The sequence below is a fragment of the Heloderma suspectum genome, chromosome 4, assembly GCF_057233095.1.
Source record: "Heloderma suspectum isolate Gila_16-S chromosome 4, 16-S_ref, whole genome shotgun sequence".
In the NCBI taxonomy this organism is placed as follows: domain Eukaryota; kingdom Metazoa; phylum Chordata; class Lepidosauria; order Squamata; family Helodermatidae; genus Heloderma; species Heloderma suspectum.
In genome coordinates, this window is record NC_139461.1 from 250,159,683 (window position 1) to 250,172,645 (window position 12,963).

The 12,963-nt window shown below is 42.4% G+C and overlaps 1 protein-coding gene across 3 annotated transcripts in view; it reads right to left on the reverse strand.

Annotated features, from left to right (window-relative positions):
* Positions 1 to 4,138: 4,138 nt before the first annotated feature.
* Positions 4,139 to 12,963, reverse strand: part of DSTYK (dual serine/threonine and tyrosine protein kinase) — a 63,983-nt gene continuing 55,158 nt past the window's right edge. For 2 of the 3 annotated variants that reach the window (XM_084853256.1, XM_084853258.1), the window contains exons 12-13: positions 11,698 to 11,832; positions 4,139 to 8,203 (exon numbers count right to left, since the gene is read on the reverse strand). In XM_084853256.1, coding sequence (XP_084709382.1) covers positions 8,016 to 8,203; positions 11,698 to 11,832 — 323 coding nt within the window. In that variant the 3' untranslated portion in view covers positions 4,139 to 8,015. Of the gene's footprint in view, positions 8,204 to 11,651; positions 11,833 to 12,963 lie in introns of all 3 variants that reach the window. The other variant, XM_084853257.1, reaches the window with a different exon arrangement.

Sequence of the window (12,963 nt, forward strand, 5' to 3'; positions counted from 1 at the left end):
TGTCCTAGAACGACCGTTCTCGGGTTTCAGCCTACTCACCCCGTCCTTAGAAGCAGAGGCCAAAACCGATACTACTTTAAATATGTGACTAGCAGCGATGTCTCCCCCCCCCTTATTTTATTTTACTCTAGAGTAGATGTAGGGCCCCTGATCCGGATCGGGAGACTACCGTGGGGCGTAGGGGGAGCTTTTAAGATGCGGATCGGGCCTCTTGCACCTACTAGGCACCGGTTTAAAATAATGTCCGTTTTGGCCCTCAATATGTTGGGGATGTTTACTAACACATCCGCCTTCAGAAACCGGTGCAGGGCAGGCGATTGCACCGTACACTAACACAGAGTACCGCCAGCAGAGAAGCGCCTTCTGCTATGCATAGGGGGGTGGAGATGATGATCGTGATCCGTGTTGGGGGGATGATGATGGTACCATTATTGGATATTATGGATAGCAATGCATTCTTTTTGTCATGCTTTACCGTGAACTGCTTGGAGCATACTGTGTATGGAAAAGCACAAATAGAGTGATGAACAAGTGCCCCAATTTTCAGCAGTGAGATGTTGGAGGGTAGTGCTTGATAGCTGGGCATTGTATTATCCTGTAAAACTGGGATGGTTTTTCTTCAGAGTTTCTTTTTGCTGTTAGCTGTTCTCTGAAATGAAAAGACTTACAGTAACGCTTATTTATTTTGTACCATATTTTTATCCCTCTATGTTAGAGGGTTACAGCCGAATATTAAAAAATATGCATGCTCCTTTGAACCATTTCCTGTCATTATTCACAACATGTGAGGTAATCCTTCCTATGGAGGTTGAAACAGTGCTAAAATTGCTGCAGTCCCTTCCTGCCTTCTCGAGTCTAATGTGTGTGGCTGAAGGAGGATAGGAGGCAAAATGTCTCTGTTTCCTATTTGTGCACAACCATCATCTGGCTCCCTCTGCTCTATGTTCTTTAGATGTTTCCTGATTTCTGATGTAGCTGTCCACCTGTTCCACACTTTAGTCTGACTTATCCCAAAGCCCTACAGCAGATTAACAATACATTTAAAATAAGAGTACATATTTTTACAGTTACGTTCCAGGCCCCCACCATCATCCTGACTCACCAAGACAGGCAAAATTGGAGAAGGGTGAGAAAGAGGTTGTCTTCTGCCAGGCTTTGGCAAGTCTCTTTAAGAAGGGCAGTATTCCCTCTCTAGCACATTCCCTAACTCAGTGAAAGGATAAGACTCAAGAGGGCACCATAGTTCAGTCTTGGAGACTGCAATGGGACCCGAGGGTGAAGGCAGATTCCTCAGTTATGTTTTCTGTGGGCTTGATTTCTTTGCAACTGGGATTTCTGTAAACCATAAAATTGGGACTAAAGTCTCCTACAGACTATTTGTATTTAGGTAAACTTCAAGGTATCTAGTACCCAAGTCTTCCTGATGGACACAAATCCACTTTCACGTTTCTGCTCTCCTGCTGCTGTTGACTTATTTAATGAATTGGTGTACCTTACCCTGGGCAAATGTTCAGAGATCAGCTGAGATCAGCTGGAAAGCTTCTTCGTACTCATGAAGATTTGTAGGTCTGCATAGACTATATGGGAGTGCTGAGTTGTTTGTTCCAGAGGGATAGGTTTGTTAGGCTGTTCCAGCGAAAACTACACTTCTTGTAGTATCTATACATTTAGTATAGCATAAGCTTCCATGGACTAGGGTCCACATCAAATGCGTGAGATTTTATTCTTAGGTGGCAAGTATATAGAGACACATGACTGTGGAGGGTTCAGAGTGTAATGAAATGCAAGAAGTGCTATCTTCACAATTCAGTTGTGGGCTGAACAACACATAGTTATTCACACTTTTAAAAAGGCATGCTTAAACTGGCCACTTCCGCTGTGAACAAAAAGCAACATGCTTTTTGTTCACAGCGGAAGTGGCCAGTTTAAGCATACTTTTTTAAAAGTGTGAATAACGATGTGTTGTTCAGCCCACAACTGAATTGTCAAGATAGCACTTCTTGCTTTTTGTTCTGGATCAGGGCCCTGCACCAGTTTTCTGCTGAAAGTCTACCCACTTCTATTTTCCCTGAAAGGTGTTTACTAAAAAAGAAAAAAAGAAAAAAAAAGCACCTTTGGGAGCAAATAGCAACCAGGAGGAGGGGGGATTTAAAAAAGGAAACTGGTGCAGAGCCCAAATCCAGACCAGAAACATGTTCTAGAGCAGGCCCTTGCCACTGCTTTTTCCTAAAAGAGGAAGTGGCCAATTTAAGTTTGTTTTTTAAAAGCATGAATAACATAACATGTAGTTTGGCCCTAAGTGGCTATTTACAATAGCAGTGATAGCTCTGGTAGGTTGACTGTGTGAAGTACATTAACATCTGAATAAGAACAGGCCATGGTCCTTACTTCTGACTGAAATAATGGAATAAAATCTCTTGATAAATTCCAATTCAGCAGTTGTAGGAAGAATCTTGTGGCAGTTTAAGATTTAACATATTTATCATGGCATAAGCTTTTAAGCTCAGCAGTAAGCCATTTTATATAGAATACTTCTCTAATTAGCATATTGTTTTTCAGGATGATGCTATTGTTTTAATTAGCCTTTAGGGCTGAACTAAATGTAATGGCAGCAGACCTGTGTGCTAGCATCAGCAGGGATGGAGAGGGAGAGCATTTGGCACAGGGGCGGGTGAAAAATGACTTTTAAAACTGGGGAAGGGAAAGGAAAGCAGAATGGACAGTGGAAAGGCTTAGCGCCAATACACTTTAAATAGGAACATAGGAAACTGCCTTATACCGAGTCAGACCATTGGTCCATCTAACCCAGTATTGTCTAGACTCTACAGTGGCTGGCATTGATCCTCCAGGGTTTCAGACTAGGGCCTTTATCAGCCCTACATGGACATGTCAGGGATGGAACCTGAGACCTTCTAGATTGTTGTACCACCCACCTACTGCTTCCACCTCCCATCCCATATATCCTACGTTGTATCAATTCGGCATACGAAATTGAGAGAGGTGGTCACTGCTGTCAAGTCCAGTTTGGCTCTTAAGTCTAGGATGTTAGACTTTCAGAAACATTTAACATTAGTGCTCTTTTTAAAAGCAGGGTCATCGCTTGGGGCAGCCTAGGGGAAGTGTATTTTTCTGTACTGATCCAGGATAACCATTATATTTACAACAACGAGATGCCATGTATTGTTACCCCACCTTTCTGTCTAAAAATGGCACTCAAGCTGGTGTGTGATTATATATCAGTTCAGAGCCTGTGATGTTTTCAGAAAGATTCTTTGAAATGCTAGTTCACCCATAACTTTCTGTTTAGGCTGGTTTTCTTTGTCTTGTCAGACACTAGTATTGCAGACGTAAAACAGAAATACTGTCACAGAATAAACTCTTCTGACCCAGTCCTACAAGCTGCTATGCCACCCTGCAGTGCAGCTTTCCCCAATCTGGTGCCATTTGCCATGCTGGCTGAGAATGGTGCGAGTTGCAGTCCGCCACATCCAAAGGACACCAAGTTGGGGATGGCTGTTGTAAGTGCTAAATAAAGGTAATTACAGCAGGGCCAATGTCATGTGAACAGATTAAAACCTTCCTATCAATACAGGTTAGTAGTATGTTGGCAGCTTTCAACATCACCAGATACAACACTTATCAACCAAGGTTGCAGTTTAGTACAGGGCAAAAAAAAAAGTGGGAAGAATATAGGATGGGAAATGGAACTATTCATTTGTACTGTATCCTAGAGGCATTTCAACCCACACAGAACTGGTTGCACTGGCACACCCTTGTATTAGTTGTAGCATTTGTAATGCAATTACAGACACATAAGTAGGACACATCCATGCCAGTTATCATGTAGAAGCACATACCTAAGCCACTATAGCAGGGCTGGGAACCTGTGGCCCCTCAGATGTTGGTTGACTAACTCCCATCAACCCCAGCTAGCATGGCCAATGGTCATAGAAGGTGGGAGCTAGAGTTCAACATCTGGAAGGCCACAGGTTCCCCTCTCCCTGCAGTATAGTAACTGTTTATTTAAATAGGTGTCATTGCTCTGTACCCCCTGTCCAAATGTGGGGATGTGAAAGATTCAAAACTCTCCAATGTTAATCTATAACATTTATTGGAAGAGTAAACTACACAAGCAGCATAAAATGTTAATGCGACCTTTATTATACAGCACAGCACTTCTGTGCATTCTATCATCTATTAAAACAGACCTTCATTATGGCACTAAATGAAGTCTTGACTCACAGTCGCGTCTCTTAAAATACATGTAATGGGGGAGGGGACTGCAGTGGGGACAAAATTAGTATTACAGAATACAAGAGAAATATTCTTATTTTCATTTTCCATGTTATTGCACTTTTCCTATACAGTTGATAAGTTTGTTACCATTGCCTTTAACACTAATATACATCAGGTTTTTTTAAAAAATAAAAAGTAGTACAAAATCTATAGGCATTACAGTGGAACTGTACAACTCTCTCATGTTTCGCCCTCCCCCAATAGCCAAGTGTAACAGTTGACCATCAGTTTAACAGAACCAAAACAAAGGAAGCATTAAGAAGTTTAAGAAATGCAGTGCTATGTAAGCCCCTGAGGGAGTTTCAAATGCAGATGTGCTCTTATTCTCTCCCTGGAGAAAAAGAATCATAGTATTAAGATTTTTAAAATAAGGATGCCAACTGGGTAGAAGACTAGTGGATACAGAGAAAGCATTATGTACATCTCTACAAACAAAAGGAGCTCAACCCAGAACCACATCAAATAAATAGGAATGCAGCATTGATGTTCCTTCCATTAACATCCGTCACCCTGCAAAAGCCAACATTCAAGCATCTCATGACCCTCCAAACGCTGTCATTGGGAGAGGAGGGCAGGGCAGAGAGAAAGACTAACGAAACAGAAGTGCTAAAAGAGGTAAATGGAATAGCTTGCTGTTTAATTAGATTAACTAGAAGAGCTTGTATTGTACAGTCAAGTCACTAGTAATAAAAGCGATGAAGAAAAATTGTCAGTTGCCAAACAAGAACTCTCACAATCCACTTTACTAGGCAGCAATGTGTTAAACAGCAGCAATGCACCAGCAAGCTGAGGGCAAGATTCCAGCACCCACAACATGACAGTCTGACATTGCATTCAAGCCTTGCTTTAGCAGCTAAAGTTTAGCCCATGCAGCTCCTATGTAGTGTTTGTCCAGAACTGAAATGGCCAAAGCTTCCAAAGCAGAAATAAGAAGTACCCTGGCAATGGATCAGTTTTGGATAGCTCCATCTTTGAACCATCAGCTGCTAGCACCAGTATGGATGCTTTGATCCCTCCAGCTCTAATTTCTGCAGGTATATTAGTTTGTAAACGAGCTGAATTTATCATTTTTTCCCAGCTCTAAGGAAAACTATCTTTTGGAGCACCTACTTTAGCCATCAACTTGGTGGCAACATGTAAACCTTGCACGATACAGTTCAGTAAACAATTTCCTTCTGGGTACAGAACAAAGTGGGTGATGAAGACTGGGTTTTAGTAAACTTGGGTTTGGGGGAGAAAGAAAATGGTATTTTAAAGTACAAAATTTTACATGGGCCCAACTAACTCTTTAGAAAGATCTGGTGTTATGCCTTTGACAGATGTCTTGGTCAATGCTTTTGCAGTCACTGAAGTAAGATGACAGCAGTGCTGGTTGCTCTGCACTCTCTGATAGCTATCATCTCCACCACAATACCTATGGTGAACTCTTAGTTTGTCCCAATAGCTACAGCTGTGAAAATATTTAGTGTGTCTACATTAAATGTTTCATTCTTAGGTCACAAGGGTAATAGTAACATGGGGAAAGCTGACAGCATTGCTAATATGAAAAGGATTATGCTTTAATCAAAGCCAAAGGCATTTTAAATAATAGGACCCTTAAATAGCACAAAACTCATCTGTTCTTTGTGAGGCTGTCAAAGGCTGTGAAATCTGCTTCAGGACTGATCAAAACAAGAATTAAAATGTATGCCCAACACAGAAGTGCATGCATGGTTGTACATTGAGGAAGGTGTATGGAACCCATTTTGTGTCTACAGGAAAGATAGCCCCAGTGAAACTGAGACATACTTTTGACTCAGTTTTTTGAAAAAGGCACAGGGTAGAGATTAAGGAAGTAGCTGCTTGGGAAAAGCTATGCAAGTAATTTTCAAATACAGTTTTATTTATTTTACATAAACTGTTTCTATACTTGCAAAAATACTGACCTAGACCCTAATTCTAAACAAGGTCACTAGCTACCACAGCACAGAGTAAATGGATATGAAATGAGTAATACTGTCAAGTGACTGGAATGGTGGTCCAGATATACAGAAGTGACATTTCTAGGATTTCCTAGTTGAGAATATGTGTGCTTTTCTGTGAGAATGGATGGCAGCTATTGCTGCCCTTTTCAGTTCAAGTTGCCAAATGCTACAATTTTTGGACAGAAGTGCCAATACAGTTTAGACCACCACATAACAAGGAGTGCCCATTAAGTAAAAAGCATGATTTCAGTTTTATTGCACACACTCAAAGGGTTCATTGAGGTTGGTGAGCAACACTGCAGGGTTACTTTTGTCTCTAGTGGTTTATGTAAACAGGCAAGAGGCTGCATTTCTGCTTTGTGCAACAGAAGCAACGCCAGAAGCAAAGTACTGTATGTTGCATGCTTGATTGGTTTTGCACAGTAGATTATCCGATGAAGGTGGAACCAGTGAATGTCTCATTGCATGGAAGAGGGAGAATATGGTTACTTACCCCACTCTCCAAACATCTGGAGAAACACAACTGGTCCCTTTCCTTACCCATGCCAGCTGTATTCTCCATTTCAGCCTACACCTCCCTCAAACATTGTTGTGCTAAGAAACTAATTCTTGCACTGGCAAATACAAGAAATCGTTTGTGTCAAGGGTGTGTAGATTACTTGGGAAAGAGTCCTTCATTTCACAAGTCTCTGGACTTTCTTCCCCATGGGCTTCCTGCAATGGACTCCTAGATTAAACACAGCCAAATGACCAACCCCAGGAAAGTAAATGATGGTCAGATACAGCAACCATGTACATCTATGGAATAATGACAGGCTTCTCTTAGTTACTCTTCAAGGGAATGACTTAAAAATACAAAGAATTCTTTTAAAATGGCCTGTCAATATTAGAGTTTAAAACAGTCATTGCCTTTATACTTAGTACAAAACAAAAAAGAAAACTGCTGTAGTTAAAAACAGGATCTACCAGTTTCCATTAGGTACCAACAGTAGCTACTAACAACTTGTGTTTCTATTTCTGTATGTGCAAAGTCTTTTGGTGGAGTACCCATCTTGCTGCAAGATTGTAATTAATAAAAAAGGCCATCTTCACTCAGATGTCTTAAGACTTGATATTAAGCATTTACCAAAAAGAGCTTGGTTCACATGACAGATAGCTTATACCTTTGGGTATTCCGTTGCAGTGGAGCCTTCCCCTTATGAGTTTGGATGCTTTGATCCATCCATGTAAACATACCAAGTATTATCGGAAGTCAACATTAGCTCATACCCCTCAGAGTCCATACTGCTAAGGTTAGCAGGATTACCCTCCCTATGAAAGGATACCACCTTATTTCTTCCAGCCAGCCACATTCATGTGAGAGACATTCAGAGAGGCCGATATACATACGACTGCTAGCAGACCATAGCTGGAGATGCAAATGTGCTGGCTGCCAGACTTCTAAAACATACAGTACTTTTTCCTTTACTGCATCCTGAAGGGGTTAAGCAAAATCCCTTCCAGACTAAAAGGTCTGAATTCCCCATCTTTTTATTTGCATTTTAATAAAGGAAGGAAGCACTGGCAACTTGCATTAGTAGTGTGTATTGGGAATGACTGTCCCTGCCTGCTGTACAAGGTGAAACTTTGATATTCGCTCACCTAAGAGCACAATTTTTGGCTGGTCTTTTCCGAAGAGCTACATCTTGAGTTGCCAGTAGCAAGATGGGGACCAGAGTTCTCACATAATGGAACAGTTCCTACAACGCTTCTTTTTCAAGTAGAATCATCCAACCCTTTGGTTAACTGCTCAGAGTTCAACTTGCAAAGCCTGTCCATTATGCCCTGCAACATGGGCTGGACTATGCCCAGGAGTGGGCGTTGGGAAGGGTCCCCATCCCAACAGGCTTCCATCAGCTGCCAACATTCCTCATCAAAAATGGAAAGGCGTTCAGGGCGTACTCCTGGGAAGAGAGAATAGGAAGTACATTTACTGGATGAAATGGGAAACAAATCCTTTGATCGTAGCTACTCCAGCTTTAACTGCGATGGTCCAAGCAGTTTCCTCAGGCTATTTTGGAAAGAAACCTGACCCAACAAAGTTCCAATATGGATAAAGGCTCTGAGTAGATACGTATGTTATGAAACATCTCCAATTGCATGAGTATTGGCTTACATAAGTAATCTACTCAGATGTACTGGCTGCTAAGAGTAAGCTTATCCAACATTACACTGTTCGCATGAGTGGACCACTTGCATGAGCCCATTTTCATACATTATTACACCTTGTACTAGAAGTGTCAGCTCTTAGAACCACATCAACGCTGCAATCCTGAGCAAGTCCCTCTGAATTCAGTAGACATGCATAGGATTGCATAGTAAACTGTTAAATTGCAGTACTGGTACTAGTTCTGTCTTTCCATTACATTGGGGTGGGCAACTTTGATGGGCTGGGGGGCCCTCACTGCCCCCCCCCCGGAATCCACCATAGGCCATACCCTGCACCGCTACCAGAAATGGTGGCACAGCTGGATTCCCAGCAATTCTGCTGGGCAACAAGGTGGGTAGGGGAGTGCACCCACCGTTTCCCAACAGAATCATGCTTCCCGCAGCCCGCCAAACGGAAGTTTGGTGGACTGGGGGGAGCGCGCTTCTGCTGGGAAACAAAGTACGTGATCTCCATGCGGCCTGTTTCCAAGTACAATAGCTAGGAATTTGATGATATGGAGAAAGGGGACTCAGTAGGGGCTGCAAGCCAGGAACCCCTGCGTTACATGCTATGTGTTGTAACTAATTTCCACAGCTATGGTCATCCACATGGTAGAGAAACTGGGTAACCTTCCAGATAAAATATGAACATCTTCACCTTTGAAGAGATGGGATATCACTTTTTGGAGAGCTTGAAACAAGGTGAATTGTTAAAGTAACACACTTTAATACCAACAGTTACTATGCAGAAGTCTGCATTAATTCTGGGAACAACTGATATAATTTTTCACAGAGCATATTGTCCCCACAACTGAAGCATGCGCAGACTTTCCATTTTAGGTTCCAAACACAATGCGCTCCAAGCACTGCAGGTTCTTAAATACTAAAGGTGAATTAATGTTAGTTTTTTTTAAATCATCCAAGTATTAGACGTGTGCTTTTGAAAGGATTAGATTACTGTTGCCTTGTTTCAAGAATCTGTTCGTTCTATTTTATAGAAATGAAGTGTAATTCCAAGATTTGAAATCCTTGTTCTTAAACAGTTATCATCTGAAAAAGCAGGCGGAATTAAGTGTTGGGGTCTTGTATATATTTTGAATTTATATCCTGCTTTTCTATCATAGCTGTCAAAGTAGCTTGCAGTATATTATCTAGAACCCTTTAGTAGTTTTCTGTGCATGGCAGATACCTGGAAGACTAATTTTAGAGAAGAGGTTCTCATTATGTTTTAGTGAGCTTACTTAAGTCACAAAAGCAATGTTTTACCGTGCAATTCTATACATGTTTACTCAGAAATAGGTCTCATTGTGTTCAGTGGGGCTTACTCCCAGGGTATGTGTGCATAGGATTGCAGCCCAACTTTTACAGGTTGTAAGCCAGGGGTTTGGAACCTTTTTTACCCTGAGGGCCGCATTATGTATTTATTTTATTTATTACATTTATATCCCGCCTATTTTGCTCCTTAAGGAACCCAAGGCGGCATACATAATAATCCTTCTCTCCATTTTATCCTCACAACAACAACCCTGTGAGGTAGGTAGGGCTGAGAGTCTGTGACTGGCCCAAAATCACCCAGTGAGCTTCATGGCTGAGTGCGGACTAGAACCCAGATATCCCGACTCCCAGTCCAACACTCTAGCCAGTACACCACACTGGCTCTCATTCCTTTTTGGGTTACCTTCCATGGGCCACATGCCAGTTGTGGGGGAGGCCAAAGCCACATACAATCTTACTCCCCACCCCATTCACACATATTCATACATTCACTCCACTCTCTATCCTCCTACTTTTTCACATATACCCCCATTCCCATGCACACTTCCTTCTTCCCACTCAAGAGCAAGTACGGCCCCTCTCAGATCTTACTTGAACAAGACTAGAAAAGATCATCCTCTGTCCCCTCCCCCTTTGAAAAATCCTCCTTTGGTTTTGGGGTGGGCAGGATAGAAAGGAGATTGAGAAGAAATTGGGGGGGCGGATGGAGAAGAAATCAGAACCAATCATCACAAGGATGGAGCTACCACAGCAGTAGCGCTCAGACAGAAAGAGAATCTGGATGGTTTTGTTTCAGCTGTCAGGCTGGGAGATGTTTGCAAATCGCAGTCTCCCTCTTTCTCTTTTGCAGCTGCTGCAGCATGGTAATGCAAGCTAGCAAAAAAGTGCCAAAGCAAAACAGATGCACAGGGTGGGAGAAGTTTGTAAAAGCCAAACTTGTTTTTTTGCCCTGTTCAAGCATAGCACACTTTGCAACACATGGGCTTTGTTGTCCTTTACCAGTGTGAGTCCTAACTTCAGATGAGTACAATGACTACATCTCCCAGCATACTCTGTGCAGCACTTCAGCTCCACCCTCCTATCATTAGGCCTCACAGAGGCTTTTGTTCAAGACCCAATCATATTAAAGGGGAGTTTTTTCTGGTTCCAGTACAGTTTTCACACAAGGAAGGTAGACAAGCCAAGACAAGGCGCACAAGGTGAGGCAGAACAGGGTCTTTTCCACGGGAGAGGGGAGACGGTCTATAGATAGAGCTGGTGGGCCAAACTGGGAGGCCTGGTGGGCCTAACCTGTCCCGTGTGCTGGAGATCCCTCACCGCTGCTGGAAGCCATCAACAATAGCCTGGAATTGTGACTGGATGTGACACAATAAAGGAGCTGCTGCTCCTTCTCCTGTTTCTCTCACCCACCACGACTGCTTCAGGTTTTCTCAGCTAGTGTGAAAATACAGGCAGAAACCAAGAGATGCAAGGACATTGCTACCACTTCAATGCTACCTTATCTAGCTTCTCCTGCAGCTGCAGAAGGTGGTGGGAACGTGTAGTGGAATGACTTATTGATTCACATGGACTGTTGCTCCAAGTGTGTCTTGTGATATATTGAAGTCTGCCACAAAACACCTCACCTATATAAAAACAGACTGCCATGGAGCTCTTTGCTCCATCTTCAGTCTTGTTGAAACCAGCACCCAATAACATGACTCTAGCATACTAAAAGATACTGGGTGCTTCCACAGTAGCCTTTTCTTCTGGCAGGGACACCATTTGCACTACACTGAAGGAGGTTTTGGACACTGTCCTGAGTTTCAGCAGCTGGCTCATCAGGCAGCACAGAGGATTGCAAATTAAAAGAAACTCTGCTGCCCCATGATGTGAGCAGAGCTGGATATGCAGTCTTTTAGATCAGGAGCTTCGGTGTAGTCTCCATACCTTCACAACACTGCATCATGCCTTTTTGTGCTGCAGCCATGCCTACCTCTTCGTACGTTGTTCCAAAGGTGGTCCTTGCTTGCACATCTCTCAAAGGCCTCTGGTAACTTCACATGTCCAGAACAGATATACCAGAACAAGATGCCAAATGCATACACATCCACAGAGTTATCATATTTCCCTGTGACAGTTGAACAAGAAATATTGGTTGAAGACTATTCATTGGCATCCATTTCCATTACATTTAAGACTGTAGCATTATGTCTAAGACTGTGGAAATAGCGGCACACTGCATAACTGGCAGTTCTGGCAACAAGCAAGGGTCTAATTCAAGTTCTTTATGCAGGGCTACTTCCCACCAAATGCTACAGCCTGGGGGCACAAGAACTTTTAAACAGCCTTCCCACATGAGTCCACGGGATCAAGTTGTAAATAACCACATTAGTGATGACCCTTCCTGGGAACTGATGGCACTGACCATTACTTCCCGTGCGATCTGGTGGATCCAACCTGGGAAGAGTGTCTAAAATGTTCTGCACTGCATGTGGCATCCTGGCCATACAGCTACAATGTTCAGAAGCAGCAGCTATGCAGAACACAATATTTGAATCAGGACTTTGCTGCACAGTTTGTGGAGGGGTGAAAGGGATTACATTTCCGAGTCGATATATTGCTACTACTAAATTAGGTGATTTCTTATTTGCGCCTTATTACATTCTCCATTTATCAACCAAGGGCACCTTCAATTATACCATCTGTCTGTCAGTTTCAGACAGCAAGTGCATGAAGAGGTAATCTCTGTGGCTGTCCCCACCTACTTCTGAAATTTTCCCTCCCTGGAAATTTACTCAAGTCCACTCCCAACCACTTTTTGGATGCTTTGCAAGACCTTCTTAGAGCTGTCCTTCAGGGCTCAAAATGGGGGACTTTTAATTTGATCAAGTTTTAGAATGATGTTGCCACAGAGTTATGTTTACTGCCCATACCCATCCTGAATTTTCAGACTGAGGCAGGCTATAGAATGAGAGGACTCTGCTTAAACTTAACTATTCCCTTAGTGAAAATTAACTGGTAAAAAGATATAGTACTGTAGAAGCACTCTTCTGGCAAAGGAGAAACGCAAAGATATAAGTTTTTGAAGGGGGAAATCAAACGTATCTGCCTCTTTCTCTGTGGGTAATACAAATACTACAATTCTATGTTAAGCTTACCAAGACCAAAAGACATCACGTTATCATGTGTCGTGTCATGGCATAATTCTAATCAATTACTATAGTACAGTTTAAATTCTAAAGGCTTCAGAGAAATTCTA